At 46.4% G+C, this 22291-nt stretch overlaps 1 protein-coding gene across 3 annotated transcripts in view; it reads right to left on the bottom strand.

Annotated features, from left to right (window-relative positions):
• susd1 (sushi domain containing 1) overlaps window positions 1–22291 on the bottom strand; it is a 108081-nt gene that overhangs the window by 55381 nt on the left and 30409 nt on the right. For 2 of the 3 annotated variants that reach the window (XM_072517313.1, XM_072517314.1), the window contains exons 6-10: window positions 21773–21952; window positions 17070–17249; window positions 11447–11626; window positions 4850–5029; window positions 472–651 (exon numbers count right to left, since the gene is read on the bottom strand). In XM_072517313.1, the coding sequence (XP_072373414.1) occupies window positions 472–651; window positions 4850–5029; window positions 11447–11626; window positions 17070–17249; window positions 21773–21952 (900 nt within the window). The remainder of the gene's footprint in view (window positions 1–471; window positions 652–4849; window positions 5030–11446; window positions 11627–17069; window positions 17250–21772; window positions 21953–22291) is intronic. The other variant, XM_072517315.1, reaches the window with a different exon arrangement.

Below are 22291 nucleotides of genomic sequence, written 5' to 3'. Positions count from 1 at the left end.
TTGGGACCTCACCCTGTCCCCTCTTCACAGCCTGGGATGCTATACTCCCAAAGCATTCCAAATCCAGTCACATAACCTGGGTTTTCCCACCGTCTTTCTCCCGGGACAGGCACACTGGGCCCATGAAAGTACAAATGTCGATCTGTGCATGCGGCACACATGCAAAATCTCCGGGACGCATCAGGGGTTGAAGTTCTCAGCCTGCACTCTCAGCGTTAAGGTCCACAGCAAGATGCAAACCCACTCACTTCCCATTTAAATGTGGGAGCTCGATCAATTGGGCCATGTTGATCTCGAGAGGCGCAAATCTAAATACAAAAAAGAATTACTGCAGGGATTCATATGGAAGGTTGACCAATTAGAAGGAAAAACGGATCAGAGAAAAATCACAGATAAAAAGTCATTGTCGAAACATTATTTGCCTGTTATTTTAGAGTGAATTTCATTCTGAAGCATTTCCGGAGCACCGACCTTCGCATTCCAGGTTCGCTCCTTCCCACTGGCCCTGGGCAGAGCAGATCGATGTGTCGTTTCCTCTCACACCCACATAGCCAGCCTGGCAGTGGTACACAACCGCACTCCCATAGGTTGTGTTAACCGGTGGCTGTGACGCCGTGTTCAGTAACGCTGGTGGTGATCCACAGTCAACAGCTGAGGAGACACAAACACAAGTTATTCATGCAATCATAGAATCGCTACAGTGCAGAAGGAGGCCATTTGGATTGAATTGGACTGGATTGGATTTGTTTATTGTCACGTGTACCGAGGTACAGTGAAAAGTATTTTTCTGCGAGCAGCTCAACAGATCATTAAGTACATGTGAAGAAAAGGGAATAAAAGAAAATACATAATTGGGCAACACAACATATACAATGTAACTACATAAGCACTGGCATCGGATGAAGCATACAGAGTGTAGTGTTAATGAGGTCAGTCCATAAGAGGGTCATTTAGGAGTCTGGTGACAGTGGGGAAGAAGCTGTTTTTGAGTCTGTTCGTGCGTGTTCTCAGACTTCTGTATCTCCTGCCCGATGGAAGAAGTTGGAAGAGTGAGTAAGCCGGGTGGGAGGGGTCTTTGATTATGCTGCCCGCTTTCCCCCGGCAGCGGGAGGTGGAGATGGAGTCAATGGATGGGAGGCAGGCCCATTGAGTCTGCACCAACCCTTCGAAGGGTATTCTGCCCATGTCCACTCCCCCATTCACCCCACTCTATGCCCGTAACCCCACCTAACCTGCGTATCCCTGGATAGCAAGGGTAATTTATCGTGGCCAATCCACCTAACCTGCACATCATTGGACTGCGGAAGGAAATCGGAGCACCCGGAGGAAACCCACGCAGACATGGGGAGGAAGTGCAGACTCCACACAGACAGTCACCCGAGGCCGGAATTGAACCTGCGTCCCTGGCGACGTGAGGCAGCAGTGCTAACCACTGGGCCACCGCACCGCCCAAATCTTTTTGAACCACTGTAGAATATGTTTGCATCTACAAGTGAGAAACAGAAACCGAACCTTCATACCAGTTCCAAACTCGTGCTGATGATGGGAACAGAGGGGAGGAACCAGCCTGCATTATGACGGTTGTGTATTGGAAATAAGCCTGCAGTATTGTGCCCAGAATTAATCTTTTGAAAAAAGTGCACCAGGAGTTTTATAGATGCCATTCTCCTGTTATACCACATGAGCCAGTATCTACTAATCCAGCTGAATGCTTGTTAAACCATTAATAGAAAACACTAACTTCCTAACTTATGCATGAATCATAGAAACATAGAATTTACAGTGCTGAAGGAGGCCATTCGGCCCATCAAGTCTGCACTGGGCCTTGGCAAGGGCACCCCATTTAAGCCCACACTTCCAACCTATCCCCTTAACCCCGTAACCCCACCTAACCATTTTGGTCACGAAGGGCAATTTATCACGGCCAATCCACCTAACCTGCAACATCTTTGGACTGTGGGAGGAAACCGGAGCGCCCGGAGGAAACCCACGCAGACACGGGGTGAAAGTGCAGACGCCGCACAGACAGTGACCCAAGCCGGGAATATAACCTCGGACCCTGGAGCGGTGAAGCAACTGTGCTAACCACTGTGCTACCGTACTGCCCAAATTGTGTGTATTGGTTTGTCCTGTATCTTAGATCTCTGATGTATCTCAGAGCACTGCAGAGCTGACACCAATTCCAAATTTACAACAGGTTTATTCACAGTACTTAAAAATATCTCAGCAATTACAGGGGGGTTTTTTTTGCACACAAATGGGGGAGAAAATCTTGTTACGGCATCAGGGGTCTTGCCTGCCATCTGGAAATCTGGCTACAGACTGTGCTGCCTCTTTCGGGGAGGGGGGGGGGGCAGTGGCTACTGCCAGAAGGACAAGCACAGGGGACCCAGGATCCATAAAGTGACCTGGCCACAGGTAAGCTGGGGAGGGGCAGGAGGGGGTGGAGAGGAGTGCAGGGGTCAGCAGCAAGAACGGGTGGGGGGTTCTCATTTGGCTCCTCCTTTCTGATGTTCAGTCCCTTGATCAGGAATTGGGTTCCCCTGATCAAGGGACCGCCTCCTCCTCCAGAGGTGACAAATTTGCCACGTGATTTTAGCTGAGCCACCTGCAGCTGGGCTAATACCAGCGCTGGTGGGATGAGGCCCTTGAGTGTCCATTAGTTAGCCAGCTAAGGGACTCAGTTGGCAGTGGGGTGGAGGGGTGGGGGGGGGGGGGGGGGTGGGAGAGGGGGGGGGGGGTGGAGTTTGATCTGAGCCTTCCCATCTAGAATTTAATTCAGGTGGAGGCAGGAACCATAGAATCCCTACAATGCAGAAGGAGGCCATTCGGCCCGTCAAGTCTGCACTGTCCCACTTTAATTCAGGCAGAGACGGGCGGCATGGTGGTGCAGTGAGTAGCACTGCTGCCTCACGGCGCCGAGGTCCCGGGTTCGATCCCATCTCTGGCTCACTGTCCGTGTGGAGTTTGCACATTCTCCCCGTGTCTGCGTGGGTTTCACCCCCACAACTGAAAGATGCGCAAGTTAGGTGTATTGGCCACGCTAAATTGCCCCTTAATGAGAAAAAAATTATTGGGCACACAAAATTCTTTTAAAAAGTAAAAAAATAATATGTTCCATTAAAAATGGTAATGTTCTGCATCATGCGGAATGATCAGAGAAGCTAACTTTTTAAAAAGAGAATGATGATGGATTTACCCAGTTGAACAGCGTTAAATCGCAGTCATGGCTAGTGTAGGTTCCAGTCAACAAATTGGCAGTGGTGTTGATAACAGCCAGCCATAGCTGCACAGGCATATCACTGCAGGGACTATAGTTACCTTAGCTGAAAGAAGGCCTCAAAGCACCCTGGAGCACTGACCCTCACATTCCACAATTACTCCTTCCCATTTTTATGTGCCTGATCCCACTCCGTGTACTTGTGCACTAATTCTGAGATGACCCTACAGTGCGTTATTGAAGGAATGCTGCACGGTTGATCGTGCCACCTTCTGGGTGAGACGTTAAAAGGAGACCCTGTCTGCTATCTCGTGGGGACGCAAAGTGCTTGCGGCAATATTTGAAAAGACAAGCAGGGGAATTCTCCTTGATGTCCGAATTATACTGCGACCGACATTTGAGAAAGAAAATCTGGTCAAATCACTTCGCCGGTTGTGGGAGCTTGCTGTGCGCAAATTGGCTGCCTACGTTCCAACAGCTGACTACACTTCGGAAGTACTTCATTGGCTGTAAAGCATCAGGGGCTGTTCTAAGGACAAGAAAGGCTGTATATGAATTATAATTATTCCTTGTTTTCTCTTAAAGCAGCATCTTCAATATATGTTACTTCTGAGGTGCAGGTGTTATTTTTATGCAGGCAAGTGTGGTGGCCAAATTGTAGAAGGTAAGACCCACAGAGTCGACTATCCAGTTAATGTCCTCGGTTAAGGGGCAAACCTTGGCCTGGCCACCAGCGGAAATAATCTACCTTTTTTTGAAGTATCCGGGGATTTTTAGTGACAACTTGAATCGGTGGGCAAAGCTTCAGTTTAATCTCCCTTCCAATACCAACAATGCAGGACTTCATTAGGTTCCAAAACCCGAATGGGGCTTGATCCCGTAACCAATTGAGAGTGCTACCCAGCTGAGCCCTAATGGCATCATGTGACACTCACAAGAACGAATGAATGCAAGAAGGATAAAGCAGGCTTGACTCAAGATGAAACACAACAAATGCTTGCCCTCCTGAGATATGATCTACCCATGGGGCAGGATTTTCCCTACAAGCTTCTGAATCCCATCGTGAGGTTAAAATGTGGGTCAGAATCCTGTAATGTGTGAGAATCAGTCACTCAATTTTCTTAGGAGCGACCAATTAATGGCTGGAGCACGGACCGGATTTCAGAGCTGGAGGCCTTCCCACTAGAGAAGAGGAGCAGGATGCCCTCGCAGGTAAGTGAGGGAGAGGTGGCTTCAAAATGGAGGTGCCCTCTCTAAACCAGCCTTTACGGCAGTGGGGTGGCGAGTGGTGGGACAATACATCCACAGAGGTGGCCTATGGCTGCCACTGACGTCGGGCTGACTGGGAGTACCTCTAAGCCTGCCTGGAGAGCTTCCTCCCACCCCACCTTGCACCCTCACCACTGCCCCTCTCCCACAGTTGGCCTTCTTTAAAAGGTGTGAATGTGCCTTTTTAATGGGTCAATATCCTATCCACTGCTTGTGAGAAGCAGGCCAGGAATTGGCACTCAGGCGGGCAGTGCCAAATTCTGTGTCCCGCATGTCTCTGTTCTAGGTCCCAGATGGGGTTAAAGCTCCAGCACACCATTCCTACACCTGAGTTAAACTGGGAACTTCTGGAGCACCGACCTTCACATTCCAGGTTCGCTCCTTCCCACTGGCCCTGGGCAGAGCAGATCGATGTGTCGTTTCCTCTCACACCCACATAGCCAGCCTGGCAGTGGTACACAACCGCACTCCCATAGGTTGTGTTAACCGGTGGCTGTGACGCCGTGTTCAGTAACGCTGGTGGTGATCCACAGTCAACAACTACAGAGACACAAAGCCAAGTTACTGTTGAATATTTTTAGTTATATTTGCAAATTTAACATCCAAAGCTAAGCCAATTCCCATAGGGAAATTGCAAATGCGCTCGTGGTAATTTACCAAAATTCACTAGACTCTTGTGTGATCCCGGCGGATTTGAAATTAGCAAACATGACACCACTGTTTAAAAAAGGAGGTCGGCAAAAAGTGGGTAATTATAGGCCAGTTCGCTTAACTTCGATAGGAGGAAAGATGCTGGGATCTATCATCAAGGAAGAAATAGCGAGGCATCTGGATGGAAATTGTCCCATTGGACAGACGCAGCATGGGTTCATAAAGGGCAGGTCGTGCCTAACTAATTTAATGGAATTTTTTGAGGACATTACCAGTGCGGTAGACAATGGGGAGCCAATGGATGTGGTATATCTGGATTTCCAGAAAGCTTTTGACAAGGTGCCACACAAAAGGATGCTGCAAAAGGTAAAATGCATGGCGTTAAGGGTAAAGTAGTAGCATGGATAGAGGATTGGTTAATTAATAGAAAGCAAAGAGGGGGGATTAATGGGTGTTTCTCTGGTTGGCAATCAGTAGCTAATGGCGTCTCTCAGGGATCAGTGTTGGGCCCACAACTGTTCACAATTTACATAGATGATTTGGAGTTGGGGACCAAGGGCAATGTGTCCAAGTTTGCAGACGACACTAAGATAAGTGGTAAAGCAAAACGTGCAGAGGATACCAGAAGTCTGCAGAGGGATTTGGATAGGCTAAGTGAATGGGCTAGGGTCTGACAGATGGAATACAATGTTGACAAATGTGAGGTTATCCATTTTGGTAGGAATAACAGCAAAAGGGATTATTATTTAAATGATAAAATATTAAAACATGCTGCTGTGCAGAGAGACCTGGGTGTGCTAGTGTATGAGTCGCAAAATGTTGGTTCACAGGTGCAACAGGTGATTAAGAAGGCAAATGGAGTTTTGTCCTTCATTGCTAGAGGGATGGAGTTTAAGACTAGGGAGGTTATGCTGCAATTGTATAAGGTGTTAGTGAGGCCACACCTGGAGTATTGTGTTCAGTTTTGGTCTCCTTACTTGAGAAAGGACGTACTGGCACTGGAGGGTGTGCAGAGGAGATTCACTAGGTTAATCCCAGAGTTGAGGGGGTTGGATTACGAGGAGAGGTTGAGTAGACTGGGACTGTACTCGTTGGAATTTAGAAGGATGCCGGGGTGGGATCTTATAGAAACATATAAAATTATGAATGGATTAGATAGGATAGATGTGAGGAGGTTGTTTCCACTGGCGGGTGAAAGCAGAACTAGAAGGCATCGCCTCAAAATAAGGGGAAGTAGATTTAAGAATGAGCTTCGGAAAACATCTTCACCCAAAGGGTTGTGAATCTATGGAATTCCTTGCCCAGTGAAGCAGTTGAGGTTCCTTTATTAAATGTTTTCAAGATAAAGATAGATAGTTTTTTGAAGAATAAAGGAATAAAGGGTTATGGTGTTTGGGTGGGAAAGTGGAGCTGAGTCCACAAAAGATCAGCCATAATCTGAATGGCGGACAGGCTCGAAGATGGCCTATTCCTGCTCCTAGTTCTTATGTTCTTATGTGATGGGGCAGCACGGTAGCATGGTGGTTAGCACAATTGCTTCACAGCTCCAGGGTCCCAAGTTCGATTCCCGCTTGGGTCACTGTCTGTGCGGAGTCTGCACGTTCTCCCCGTGTGTGCGTGGGTTTCCTCCGGGTGCTCCGGTTTCCTCCCACAGTCCAAAGATGTGCAGGTTAGGTGGGTTGGCCATGATAAATTGCCCTTTGTGTCCAAAATTGCCCTTAGTGTTGGGTGGGGTTACTGGGTTACGGGGATAAGGTGGAGGTGTGCGGATGGATAGGATGCTCTTTCAGTGAGCCGGTGCAGACTCGATGGGCCGAATGGCCTCCTTCCGCACTGTAAAAAATTCTATGATGTTTAGCCCAATGAAGAAAATTGCAATGGATTGAAGGTTGGATTTTTTATTATACTAGGTGTAAATGTTAGGCGTCTCCACCTGGCTGGCTTGTCTCACAGCCATTTGCCCTTTATTTGGCCTGATGTCACCGCCCCCTCCCTCTGGGAGGAAGGCCCAGCTCCGAGAACTGCCAGCCAACCGAAACGCCAGAAGATGTCTTGTGCCAGAAGCGCCACAAGGCACGGTGGCCACTTTTGGGACTACAACAGTCTCCAAAGGAGGCGTTCAATGATGCAGCCTGGACGGAGAGGTCCTGGCTCTCGATAGGAATAGCCTGGCAGGACCCGGTTAGATGCCTGACGAGGGGGGAGGGGGGGCAGTGCATGGGTGAATTCTCATTTTGTGGGGGAGCTGGACACTTGGTGACTTGGTGTTGACCTATCCCACTGCGGGCATGATCCCAGCAATGGGGGCCTCAGGGCCTTAAGTGATTGGTTACGTTTCAGCAACATTTCCACTGGTTTGGATCAAAGAGCTACCATTAATGGATTTGCCCCGGGTGAAAGCTCTTGTGCGGTCGGTGATAATATATGGATGCAAAATCTGGACCTTTGGGATGGGAGACGGGGTTTGAATAAGAGCATTTGAAATGAAAGGTCTCAGACAGATATCACACGGGTCATGGATGGCCATGCAGATAAACAAGTGAGCGCTCGAGAAAACTGGTGTTCAGAGGAACTTGTTTGAGGCAGTGATATCAAGGAAGCTCTTATATTTTGGGGCATGTGATGCAAACAGGAGGGGAGTGTTTGGAAAAGGTTAAATGCGAGGCAAAACACCCGGAAACGTGTACAAGGAGGGCGTGGGTGGATGATGTTAGAGTGTGGACTGGCCTCTCTAATGGAACAGGCAGTGAGGGCAGCGGAGACTAGAAATCAGTGCGGAGATATTGTTCATAGTACGGCCGACCCTTGGAACAAGGATGGATGGAAGACAAGACGGATGCATTGAAACAGGATATTCAATTTTTTTTAAAGAGCGAAAGTGGTCAGTAATTAAGCTGCTGAAGTACTAGCGTGTGTAGACAGTAAAAGAAAAAACTTCTCACTGTCTTTCTCAGCAGTCACACTTCACGCTCATTTTATTAGGAACCATTTGATCCCCCATCTCCGTCTGTCAACAGGCTGGCTCAGAGGTATTATAGAGACAAGGGGCGGGATGCTCCGCCCCGCCGTGCCACATTTCTGCCTCACCACGCCGGCGGGATGCTCTCTTACGCCGGCCAGTCAATGGGCTTTACCACTGTGGGGCAGCCCCACGCCGTTGGGGAACCCCCGAGCTCCGGCAAAACAGAGCATCCCGCCGGCGGAGAATCCCGCCCAAGGTACTGTGCAGGTTTTTTTACAGGAAAGTTAAAGGATTTTCATTGAGACCAAGATACCAGAAACATTAGAGAAACGGACTTCTTTGTGTATATGATAAGTAAAACAACATTGATATCCATCTCCAATTATAACAGTCAGTCATAGTATTCTTCTAAAATGGCACCCTTCTACAGAACCTCCGCAATTCAGTCTGCAAGGCGTAGATCCACCATTGCTATCTTCACATAATGGAAACAGTGGCAGAAACTGCATATTTGCCTAGTCTTAGCTTCTGGATCTAGGCTCTCTCATCTCAGCCTGCCTGTACTGTACTACTGGACTCATCATCTACTGAGCTCCAATGGCTCTGTCTCCTTTTATGTAGTTTCAAACAGAAGTTTTGGTTCCCAATCTCAGTTTCATAGAACATAGAACATAGAACATTACAGCGCAGTACAGGCCCTTCGGCCCTCGATGTTGCGCTGACCTGTGAAACCACTCTAAAGCCCATTTACACTATTCCCTTAGCGTCCATATGTCTATCCAATGACCATTTGAATACCCTTAGTGTTGGCGAGTCCACTACTGTTGCAGGCAGGGCATTCCACACCCTTACTACTCTCTGAGTAAAGAACCTACCTCTGACGTCTGTCTTATATCTATCTCCCCACAATTTAAAGCTATGTCCCCTCGTGCGAGACATCACCATCCGAGGAAAAAGGCTCTCACTGTCCACCCTATCCAATCCTCTGATCATCTTGTATGCCTCAATTAAGTCACCTTCGTCTCTCTAACGAAAATAGCCTCAAGTCCCTCAGCCTTTCCTCATAAGATCTTCCCTCCATACCAGGCAACATTCTGGTAAATCTCCTCTGCACCCTTTCCAATGCTTCCACATCCTTCCTATAATGCGGTGACCAGAATTGCACGCAATACTCCAAATGCGGCCGCACCAGAGTTTTGTACAGCTGCAACATGACCTCATGGCTCCGAAACTCAATCCCTCTACCAATAAAAGCTAACACACCGTACGCCTTCTTAACAACCCTCTCAACCTGAGTGGCAACTTTCAGGGATCTATGTACATGGACACCAAGATCTCTCTGCTCACCCACACTGCCAAGAATCTTACCATTAGCCCAGTACACTGTCTTCCTGTTATTCCTTCCAAAATGAATCACCTCACACTTTTCTGCATTAAACTCGATTTGCCACCTCTCAGCCCAGCGCTGCAGCTTATCTATGTCCCTCTGTAACTTGTAACATCCTTCCGCACTGTCCACAACTCCACCGATTTGCGTGTCATCTGCAAATTTACTCACCCATCCTTCTACACCCTCCTCCAGGTCATTTATAAAAATGACAAACAGCAGTGGCCCCAAAACAAATCCTTGTGGTACACCACTAATAACTGGACTCCAGTCTGAACACTTCCCATCAACCACCACCCTTTGTCTTCTTCCAGCTAGCCAATTTCTGATCCAAACTGCTAAATCTCCCTGAATCCCATGCTTCCGTATTTTCTGCTGTAGCCTACCGTGGGGAACCTTATCAAACGCTTTACTGAAATCCATATACACCACATCAACTGCTTTACCCTCATCCACCTGTTTGGTCACCTTCTCAAAGAACTCAATAAAGTTTGTGAGGCACGACCTACCCTTCACAAAACCGTGTTGACTATCTCTAATCAAATTATTCCTTTCCAGATGATTATCCACCCCATCTCTTATAAACCTTTCCAAGATTTTGCCCACAACAAAAGTAAGGCTCACTGGTCTATAGTTACCGGTGTTGTCTCTACTCGCCTTCTTGAACAAGGGGACATTTGCAATCCTCAAGTTTTCTGGCACTATTCCTGTTGACAAAGATGACTTAAAGATCAAAGCCAAAGGCTCAGCAATCTCCTCCCTAGCTTCCAGTCTCGTCCCTAAGCTTTTCAGTCTTAGTTTCCTCAGAAACCAGGAGGCTCAGTTTCCTTCCTCAGTTTCTCTTTCTCGGCTAGGGTCTGTCTTAAAAAATACAAGCTTTTTCTACTGATTCCATCATAGGATAGGATGATAATAAGATTCAACATCGGATTAATGCTTCATTAAGTAACCTATTCTTGGCATTTGAGCGTTGTCATTTCTGGAATAAAGTCCACTGTTCATATTCAGAATTATTTCATGAAAATGAACCAAAGGTTCCAATGTTTTAGCACTGAGTTGCTAATTTGCTACATTATTTACATTGTAATACTTTAAAGCTTGCATTATTTAAGGGGACTTGACAGGGTGGATGCTTAGAGGGTATCTTCACTAGTGGGAGAGACTAGAACTAGGGGTCACTGTTTAAAAATAAGAGGTCTCTTACTTTAGACAGCGATGGGGAGAATATTTTTCGAGGAACTCTCTTCACCAGAATGCAGTGGAGGCAGAATCACTGAATATCTTTCAGGCAAAAGGTAGATAGATTCTTAACTAACAAGGGACTCAAAGATTATTGGGGGTAAGAAGGGAAGTGGAGTTGAGACTACAATCAGATTAATCATGATCTTATTAAATGGTGGAGCAGGCTTGCAGGGCCAAATAGCCTACTCCTGTTCCTGATTTGTATGTCAGTATGTCTTCCTTTCAAATTGTTGGATAGTTCCAACACAATAAGCAATTTTGAATCATCATTGGTAGCCATTTCTTTTGCAGCCACAGAACATGAACTGAAATGGTAAATATAATTAGTTGGACCAGGAAGAGGATTTTCCTTGATCTTGTTGTCCCCATAAAGGTTAATAATATTTACCGTATGCAAATGTCAATACTGATTTCTCCCTTACTGGTATTAATTGCATGTTCACTTAAGCCCTCTATAAAAGACACAAACTAAATATGTGTTTATTGGGTTAGGAGCTGCATGCTTGCAAAGTGTAACTCTGCAAATAAATTTTAAAACAGTGTGTAAATATTGGCTCCGGTTCCATCCTTCGACTGTCTTTCTGGACTATAACAGTTAATTTGACAGGTTAAACAGGCAGTACAGGGGTGTAATAAGAGTGAAAAGAAATGTAGAGTGAATACTGAACATTCTTTACGCAGTCTCTTGGTTTAAGCCAGTTGAATGAACGCTGACCTTTGCATTCCAGATTTGCTCCTTCCCATCGCCCCTGGGCAGAGCAGGTTAATGTGGTATTCCCTCGCGAATGAAAATAGCCAACCTGGCACTGGTATGCGGCCGTACCTCCATATGTTGTGCTACCTGGTGGATATTGCACTGTATCCTGTAAGGCTGGAGGGGGTCCACATTCAACAGCTGAGGAGAGACAGAGCATGATGGAATTGTACTGTAGATCCAGCTCCAGGCCGCTTCAGTAAATATACACAATGTTTCACTGATCCTCACTCGAAACAGGAGTCTGTAAGAAGCAGCTGACCCATTCACATCAGGTTACCAAAGATTTCTTATCGAATTAAAGCGGTATCAGAGTTAGAGCATCTTTTAAACAGCTGTTAACTCCAAGCATGCTGTTTTCTAATGGCACCAAATTGACAGAAAGGCCAATGTTAATAGAAAATAAGGACCCGCAATTTCCAATCTCCAAAGCCTGGAATCCCTCAATCCCTTGAGTTTTGTGAGCAGCACGTTATTATTTTTCCAGATATGTTATGTTTCTCAGCAACAAAATCCTTCTCTAGGCCTTTGCTTACCTTCGTTCTTCTTGCTCCAGTAGATGTTTATGGCATATTATTCTAAATACAGCTAAGCTAATACCTCAGGAGACTGATACAAATGGGGTATGGTCAGTATGACTTTTTGGCTTAATTTATCTACTTAATCACGGCGCCGAGGTCCCAGGTTCGATCCCGGCTCTGGGTCACTGTCCGTGTGGAGTTTGCACATTCTCCCCGTGTTCGAATGGGTGTTGCCCCCACAACCCAAAGATCTGCAGGGTAAATGGATTGGTCACGCTAAATTGCCCCTTAATTGGAAAAAAAAAAATTGGGTACTCTAAATTTTTTAATTTATTTAAATAGTCTACTTAAAGCTCAGCATTACCATAGAATCCCTACAGTGCAGAAGGAGGCCATTTGTCCGTCGAATCTGGACTGAGCCTCTGAAAGAGCATTCAACCTAAGCCCACTCCCCCGCCCTATCCCCATAACCCAGCGCCTTGTTCATGGCCAATACACCTTTCAATGCATGAAAGTTTGAAACTGCATAAGTATGGATTACTGACGCACAGATTGCAATATTTCAATGACAACATGTGGTGGCACATGTAGGGTTAATGTGGGACTGAGTACAGTATTGCCCATAAATTGCTGTAAGAGAGCACACGACCCGCACAAGGATCAGTCTAGTGTTGGGCAGAGCTGTGTGTACCAGACCCTCCCTAACAGCACTAACCTACACCACATGGACTACAGCATCAGATCACCACCACCTTTTCACGGGCAAGAAAAGTACTGGTCTAGCCAGGAACTCCCACATTCTGTGAAATCATTTTAAAAAGCATGGAGAAGTCTCCTAACGTGCACCTTTTACGTATGTTTGCAAATAGTTCTAAGGGTCAATAAAGAATTATAGTTAACCTGAACCAGAGGGGCACCAATATCCTGGGAGGGAGGTTTTCTAGTACTCTTCGGGAGGGTTTAAACTAATTTGGCAGGGGAATGGGAACCGGATTTGTAGTCCAGCAACTAAGGTAGCCGATATTCAGGACGCCAAAGCGTGTAATGAGGCAGTGGGGAAGGGAACACTGACAAAGGAGAGTACTTGCAGGCACGGAGAGGGGTTGAAGTGTGTATACTTCAACGCAAGAAGCATCAGGAATAAGGTGGGTGAACTTAAGGCATGGATCGGTACTTGGGACTACGATGTGGTGGCCATCACGGAAACTTGGATAGAAGAGGGGCAGAAATGGTTGTTGGAGGTCCCTGGTTATAGATGTTTCAATAAGATTAGGGAGGGTGGTAAAAGAGGTGGGGGGGTGGCATTATTAATTAGAGATAGTATAACAGCTGCAGAAAGGCAGTTCGAGGAGTATCAGCCTACTGAGGTAGTATGGGTTGAAGTCAGAAATAGGAAAGGAGCAGTCACCTTGTTAGGAGTTTTCTATAGGCCCCCCAATAGTAGCAGAGATGTGGAGGAACAGATTGGGAAACAGATTTTGGAAAGGTGCAGAAGTCATAGGGTAGTAGTCATGGGCGACTTTAACTTCCCAAATATTGAGTGGAAACTATTTAGATCAAATAGTTTGGATGGGGTGGTGTTTGTGCAGTGTGTCCAGGAAGCTTTTCTAACGCAGTATGTAGATTGTCCGACCAGAGGAGGGGCAATATTGGATTTAGTACTGGGTAATGAGCCAGGGCAAGTGATAGATTTGTTAGTGAGGGAGCATTTTGGAGATAGTGACCACAATTCTGTGACTTTCACTTTAGTAATGGAGAGGGATAGGTACGTGCAACAGGGCAAGTTTTACAATTGGGGGAAGGGTAAATACGATGTTGTCAGACAAGAATTGAAGTGCATAAGTTGGGAACATAGGCTGTCAGGGAAGGACACAAGTGAAATGTGGAACTTGTTCAAGGAACAGGTGCTACGTGTCCTTGATATGTATGTCCCTGTCAGGCAGGGAAGAGATGGTCGAGTGAGGGAACCATGGTTGACAAGAGAGGTTGAATGTCTTGTTAAGAGGAAAAAGGTGACTTATGTAAGGCTGAGGAAACAAGGTTCAGACAGGGCATTGGAGGGATACAAGATAGCCAGGAGGGAACTGAAGAAAGGGATTAGGAGAGCTAAGAGAGGGCATGAACAATCTTTGGCGGGTAGGATCAAGGAAAACCCCAAGGCCTTTTACACATATGTGAGAAATATGAGAATGACTAGAGCGAGGGTAGGTCCGATCAAGGACAGTAGCGGGAGATTGTGTATTGAGTCTGAAGAGATAGGAGAGGTCTTGAACGAGTACTTTTCTTCTGTATTTACAAATGAGAGGGGCGATATTGTTGGAGAGGACAGTGTGAAACAGATTGGTAAGCTCGAGGAAATACTTGTTAGGAAGGAAGATGTGTTGGGCATTTTGAAAAACTTGAGGATAGACAAGTCCCCCGGGCCTGACGGGATATATCCAAGGATTTATTGGGAAGCAAGAGATGAAATTGCAGAGCCGTTGGCAATGATCTTTTCGTCCTCACTGTCAACAGGGGTGGTACCAGGGGATTGGAGAGTGGCGAATGTCGTGCCCCTGTTCAAAAAAGGGACTAGGGATAACCCTGGGAATTACAGGCCAGTTAGTCTTACTTCGGTGGTAGGCAAAGTAATGGAAAGGGTACTGAAGGATAGGATTTCTGAGCATCTGGAAAGACACTGCTTGATTAGGGATAGTCAGCACGGATTTGTGAGGGGTAGGTCTTGCCTTACAAATCTTATTGAATTCTTTGAGGAGGTGACCAAGCATGTGGATGAAGGTAAAGCAGTGGATGTAGTGTACATGGATTTTAGTAAGGCATTTGATAAAGTTCCCCATGGTAGGCTTCTGCAGAAAGTAAGGAGGCATGGGATAGTGGGAAATTTGGCCAGTTGGATAACGAACTGGCTAACCGATAGAAGTCAGAGAGTGGTGGTGGATGGCAAATATTCAGCCTGGATCCCAGTTACCAGTGGCGTACCGCAGGGATCAGTTCTGGGTCCTCTGCTGTTTGTGATTTTCATTAATGACTTGGATGAGGGAGTTGAAGGGTGGGTCAGTAAATTTGCAGACGATACGAAGATTGGTGGAGTTGTGGATAGTAAGGAGGGCTGTTGTCGGCTGCAAAGAGACATAGATAGGATGCAGAGCTGGGCTGAGAAGTGGCAGATGGAGTTTAACCCTGAAAAGTGTGAGGTTGTCCATTTTGGAAGGACAAATATGAATGCGGAATACAGGGTTAACGGTAGAGTTCTTGGCAATGTGGAGGAGCAGAGAGATCTTGGGGTCTATGTTCATACATCTTTGAAAGTTGCCACTCAAGTGGATAGAGTTGTGAAGAAGGCCTATGGTGTGCTCGCGTTCATTAACAGAGGGATTGAATTTAAGAGCCGTGAGGTGATGATGCAGCTGTACAAAACTTTGGTAAGGCCACATTTGGAGTACTGTGTACAGTTCTGGTCGCCTCATTTTAGGAAGGATGTGGAAGCTTTGGAAAAGGTGCAAAGAAGATTTACCAGGATGTTGCCTGGAATGGAGAGTAGGTCTTACGAGGAAAGGTTGAGGGTGCTAGGCCTTTTCTCATTAGAACGGAGAAGGATGAGGGGCGACTTGATAGAGGTTTATAAGGTGATCAGGGGAATAGATAGAGTAGACAGTCAGAGACTTTTTCCCCGGGTGGAACAAACCATTACAAGGGGACATAAATTTAAGGTGAAAGGTGGAAGATATAGGAGGGATATCAGAGGTAGGTTCTTTACCCAGAGAGTAGTGGGGGCATGGAATGCACTGCCTGTGGATGTAGTTGAGTCGGAAACATTAGGGACCTTCAAGCAGCTATTGGATAGGTACATGGATTACGGTTAAATGATATAGTGTAGATTTATTTGTTCTCAAGGGCAGCACGGTAGCATTGTGGATAGCACAATTGCTTCACAGCTCCAGGGTCCCAGGTTAGATTCCGGCTTGGGTCACTGACTGTGCGGAGTCTGCACGTCCTCCCCGTGTCTGCGTGGGTTTCCTCCGGGTGCTCCGGTTTCCTCCCACAATCCAAAGATGTGCAGGTTAGGTGAATTGGCCAATGATAAATTGCCCTTAATGTCCAAATTGCCCTTGGTGTTGGGTGAAGGTGTTGAGTTTGGGTAGGGTGCTCTTTCCAAGAGCCGGTGCAGACTCAAAGGGCCGAATGGCCTCCTTCTGCACTGTAAATTCAATGATAATCTATGATTAATCAAGGACAAAGGTTCGGCACAACATCGTGGGCCGAAGGGCCTGTTCTGTGCTGTATTTTCTATGTTCTATGTTCTATGTATGCATACAAAGACGTCTTCAGACATACTAAACTATAGGTTTAACCACAGCTCTCAATATTACAATAAAGTTTGAAACTGCATACATATGAATTAATACTGACGCACAGGTTGCAATATTTAATTTACCCCATGTGAGTGTTATTTCCCAAGACTGCTGCTTTTAGATTTTAGATTTAGCAAAGTTATTACTCAATTTCTCGAAAATGAATGTTGTCCCTCAAGCATCCTCTCCCACCCAGATGGTCCAGGGCAACAAGCGCATGGGAACACCAAGACCCACAAGTTCCCCTCCGAGTCAGACACCATCCTGACTTGGAAGTATTGCTGTTCCTTCACTGTCGCTGGGTCAAAATCCCGGAACTCCCTCCCTAACAGCACTGTGGGTGTACCTACACCACACGGACTACAGCGGGTTCAAGAAGGCACCTCACTACCACCTTCTCAAGCAAAATTAGAGATGGGGACGAAATGCTTGCCGAGCCAGTGATGCATACAATCCAATCAATGAACAAGATAAATATTTGCCAGGACGTTAGATAGGTTAGTTGGGTTCAGATGGTGGTGTGTAGCCTTAAACTGGAACTACCAGAGATTGTTCTGACACATGTAAATAAGTGTGACAGAGAATACGTTTAGATATTAATTCCCTTCAAAACAAGTGGCATCAGATACAAAGAAACATTAAGTTTAACTCAAGTCAATGCTTAGGCATTATAATCTTCGTTTCACTCAGTGATATTTCTGGATCTCTCACCTTCACATTCCAGGTTCGCTCCTTCCCACTGGCCCTGGGCAGAGCAGATCGATGTGTCGTTTCCTCTCACACCCACATAGCCAGCCTGGCAGTGGTACACAACCGCACTCCCATAGGTTGTGTTAACCCGTGGCTGTGACGCCGTGTTCAGTAACGCTGGTGGTGATCCACAGTCAACAGCTGAGGAGACGCAACGAGACATCAGTTAAGACCATTCAGCTGTATTAAAACAAAGGGCTATTGTTGGGGTTCACACCTGGGATCTTCCTGATCTGTGTAACCTTCCGCCATGTCACATGGTGTATTTACCCACCGACCCTTTGTGCCTATTGCGATTAGCTTTCCCATTTTCTGATAATAGCCTTTACATTCTCCAAATGATGTCAGTTCAGTTTGTGCTTTAATAATAATAATAACCTTTTATTGCCACAAGTATGAAGTTACTGTGAAAAGCCCCTAGTCGCCACATTCCGGCGCCTGTTCGGGTAGGCTGGTACGGGAATTGAACCCGCGCTGCTGGCCTTGTTCTGCATCACAAACCAGCTAGTAGATGATGACTCTCATACTCCGCACATTTATATCCTTTCTATTTATGTGCAAAAGACAATCTGGAGAGTGTAGAATAGCTTTGATGTACGGTTTAATGTTTTTAATGCATCAGCAGGGGCTGTTTAGCACACTGGGCTAAATCGCTGGCTTTGAAAGCAGACCAAGGCAGGCCAGCAGCACGGTTCAATTCCCGTAACAGCCTCCCCGAACAGGCGGTGGAATGTGTCGACTAGGGGCTTTTCACAGTAGCTTCATTTGAAGCCTACTTGTGACAATAAGCCATTTTCATTTCTTGTAGATAGCTTCTCTGACAATATAGCACTCCACTATCTATGTAATCAAACCTGCAATGGGACCCAGAATATCAGAAGAGGGAGTTCTCCCAACAGGGCCATGTTGACATTGAACATCCCTCATAAATCAGGCAAAGAATAATATAACACAAAAGGAGGCCCTTTGGTCCATTGTTTATATGCTAGCTCTTTGAAAAACATCCTATGAGTTTCATTCCTCCACTGTTTCCTCAATAATCTTGCTCATTTTCCCCTTCCAAATATTTATCCAATTCACTTTTGAAAGTTACAATTGCATCTATTTCCCCTCTGCTTTCAGACAGTGCATTCTAGACCATAACGTGCTGCATGAAATGGTTATCGACATGTTGCCTCGGGTTTTTTTAAACCGATGTCCTCTGGTTACCGACCTTTCTGCCTCTGAACAGGGTTTATTCCATCGCAACCCTCGGTGATATTGAACCAATATCGCCCTTAACCTTCTGACCTTTCTAGTTGCTGTGGCCTCTTCCAACCAGCTGAAGCCTTTCCTCGCTGATACAATTCTAATGAATCTCCTCTGCACTCTGCAAGATTTTGAGATTCATCCTGTCATAATATGCACCCGTGCACATCATGAGGTAAAAGCAGGCAGTGACGGACACTCAGGTGAGCCAATCAATATACAAAACAGAACACGACCAATCACAAGACAGGACACCATAGGGGGGCTTCCAACTATAAAACACAGGAGGCATCAGCACTCCGCCTCTTTCCACTGGTGACAACTGTAGTGACAGTCAGGGTGTACAAATCATTCAACACCTTCTCCACGTGGATCAGAGCTAGCCTGGTCTAGATTGTAATGTTAGTTTATTTAGAGTAGTAGAGAGTCAACCCACAGGCAGCTGTGTGCTTTGTTACTGGAGTTCAATAAATCTTATATTGAACCAACGCCCACGTTTGCTGTATACTTGATCAGTTAATTGCATCGTGTGCAATCCGTGTTACCCCAGGGTGAACAACACGACACATCCTACAGAGTGATGCCCAGAAAGGTCGCAACATTCAAACTGAGGGCTAGCGAGTGATGTAAACAAAAAGGTTTCGCATTGACCTGATTGATTTTGTAATCCCTGTCTTTATAAAACCACGGGTCCTGGGCGAGATTCTCTGTTTCCCAACGCCGATTTCACAATCAGCAAGCAGGCGGAGAATCTACTTTTACGACCAAATTGGGGATGGCGCCTGCGTTAAGCAGGTTGCGCATGCTCTGCCCCTTCTCAAAGGGCATCATCGGGCGCGCGCCGCACGCCATTGGGACGGCCTCAGGACGTCACCTGAAGGCCCTCTCCCGATGTCCCGCTCCCAATGGGCCGAGTTCATGGCGACGCGGGGCACGTGGGTTCCCAGCCATGCAGGTACCTAGTGTGGCGGCTGCGGACTGTGTCCAGCGGCACCACAGTCTGCCGGGAGCGGTGGTGCTGGCCGGGGGGGGTGGGGCTTCCGCGGGGGCTGGGAGGACTGGTGGGGGGTGGCCAGGGGGGGCACTATCTGGTAGGTCGGGGCCACGCACGGGCGGCGCCATGTTGTACAGCGTGATCACTGCAGGGCGTTGCCATGCGTATGCACGGCCATGGACATGGCAATTCTCCAGCCGTTTATTTTGTGGAGGGCGTTTTACATGTCGCGGCTGCTAGTCATTCACCGGTGAGAGGATCGGTGCGGGTGCGGCACCAATTTTTCCTACGTGAAACGCCACAGATCCTCTGGACATAGCTCCAAAACCGGAGAATCTGGCCCCCTGTGGGTCTTTTTAACTCGTCCCCTCAACCTGTCCTGGCTCCTTCAAAGATTTGCAAAATACATCCCTTTCTGTTCCTGCACCCCCTTTAACACCGTACCATTCAACTTATATTGCTCTCTTCCTTCATTGCAGCACAAAGAATAATTAATGTTGGAGTTATCTGGAAGTTTGACCTGATTGGAAGAAACATTAGGTGAGACCTTGAACATTGCTGCAAAGAGAGACATGATGCCGAAGATTTTCATCAGGGCAAATACAAGAATGCCAAATTTCAAAGGGAGAAACAAATTCTAAAAATGAAACAGGATCTTAGATAAGGAATATGTTCAAGATTTTGAATGAAGCCAAAAACAATGGCTCACACCTTCATTGAAAGTAACTATCTTAGTAAGCATCTGGAAAAGCAGGGATGATAGTTTCAGTTGAGCTAGGTGATAAATGTCAACCTTTGAAGTTATAACCAAGTGGATTTTTAGCATACAGCTAAAAGCAATGTTTCACACCTTCGTTGAAATTAACTATCTTAGTGAACAGCTGGAAAAGAAAGGATGAGGTTCAGTTGAATTTGGTGACACTGCTAGGTGTGAAAATTTGCTAATACCAGGTAAATTAAAGAAAACTGGAGACTAGCAGTCTACGAGAAACATAATTCAAAGCCAAAATCAAAGTCAAAATTATGAGCTGAGGACACAATTGGAAAATAAAACTATAGAAATGACAGGAACCAAACCAAAATTCACACCTCTATTGAAACCAAAGCATTTTTGAACATCACAAAGGAAACAATGTAATCAGAGACCTGAGAGCTGAGGTCATGTCAAAATGAGTACTTAGTTGGATTAGAATGTTTAGATCAAAGATACTTTTTACAATCAAAGAAAATCAAGTTACTTTGCAATAAAGTCATAAAAACTTAATAACTGTTAGAAAGAGAATATAAACCTAGAGACCAGACCAGAAGCAGAACTCAGAGAGAGAGAGAGGAGAAGCAGAGAAAGAACAAGCAGCTCAGAGTCAGATTACAGTCAGCTCGGCCATGGGAAAGGGACAGGGCAAACCAGCCGAGCTGAAATAGCTAATACATCTAAGGAAGACTAGAATTTAAAGAGTAGGCAGATTCAGCTCACAGTCAGCTCAGAGATAGCCAGCAGAGTCAGCTCTCACAGCTCGGTACATGGGAAAGATAGGACACAGCAACCGAGCTCATCAGCGAATACATCTATAGAAAACCGGATTTTAAAAAGAAGATTGATTGTCAAGTTGGGCCTGAAGGTCCCTCCAACCACCAGAAGGATCCAGAAGCAAGATCTTTTTACCTTTCTGTAAAAAAATATAATAATAAAATAACTTAATTTAACCAGAAATAGTGGTTATTCAAAAGTCTACTTTACTTACTTAGCAATGCGGGACCGAGGATCGATGCTACAAAGTGGTAAGTAGATGAAATCTTCGGTGAAGGTATGGGTTATACTGGGGGATAACTTGAAAACATAGTTTGACCTGAATAGCACCCACTGAAGCCTGCATCGGAGTCAGGGAGCGAGAATCCCTGTTCACCATTTAGAATGTCGGCCCTTTTTGGTATAGGGGGACTTCTAAGAATAGTGGTGAGTTTTCAACAACAGGGGCCAGATCTCCCCATGCACCCCCCAGGACACCGGAGCCCGCCTGCACCGCCAGGTCCCGCCGGTAAATGACCTGATTCAATTTACACCGGCGGGACTGGCATAGAAGCAGCGGGACTTTGGGCCATCGCGGGCCGGAGAATCACAGGGGGTGGGGGGGCCCGCCGACCGGCACGGCGCGATTCCCGCCCCCGCTGAATCTCCGGTGCCGGAGAATTCGGTGGCTGGCGGGGGCGTGATTCACACCACCCTCCGGTGATTCTCTGACCCGGCGGGGAGTCGGAGAATCCCGCCCCTTGTGTTTGTCCTGATGAGTGCATGATGAAAAAGTTCAGCAACACGTCTCTTTTCAGCAATATTCACATTAGATGAGAAAAAAGCCACAAATATTGTCATGGGTGGAAAGGTATTCGCCTATTATTTTACTTGGAAACAATCTAGAGTACATACCCGTACATTCCAGGTTCGCTCCTTCCCACTGGCCCTGGGCAGAGCAGATTGATGTGTCGTTTCCTCTTACACCCACATAGCCAACCTGGCAGTGGTACACAACCGCACTCCCATAGGTTGTGTTAACCGGTGGATATGGCACCGTGTCCAGTAAAGCTGGTGGTGATCTACAGTCGACAACTGAGGAGACACAAATTGTGGATAAAATTCAAATTAAACGCCCCGTTTCTTGCATTAAAGTTTCTAACAAACCCAATACATTGTAAACTACCCTGGGGTAGATAAATACTACAGAGTAAATGTTCATCTTCAACGCATGACTGACACACTAGTGCATTACTGGGAGAGTGCCAGCGATCCGCCCTTCTGCCCTCACAGATGAGCAGGAAAGATCACATGGTAATTTGTGAAGGACGCAGACGTTCGCCCTGGTGCCCCAACTAACATTTATAGTTGAATTCACACCATTAACGACAGGTTATCTGGTCATTATCATACTTCTGTCGGTGGGACCTTCCT

Source organism: Scyliorhinus torazame, chromosome 9, assembly GCF_047496885.1.
Source record: "Scyliorhinus torazame isolate Kashiwa2021f chromosome 9, sScyTor2.1, whole genome shotgun sequence".
In the NCBI taxonomy this organism is placed as follows: Eukaryota; Metazoa; Chordata; class Chondrichthyes; order Carcharhiniformes; family Scyliorhinidae; genus Scyliorhinus; species Scyliorhinus torazame.
This window is presented reverse-complemented; position numbering and strand designations above follow the sequence as displayed.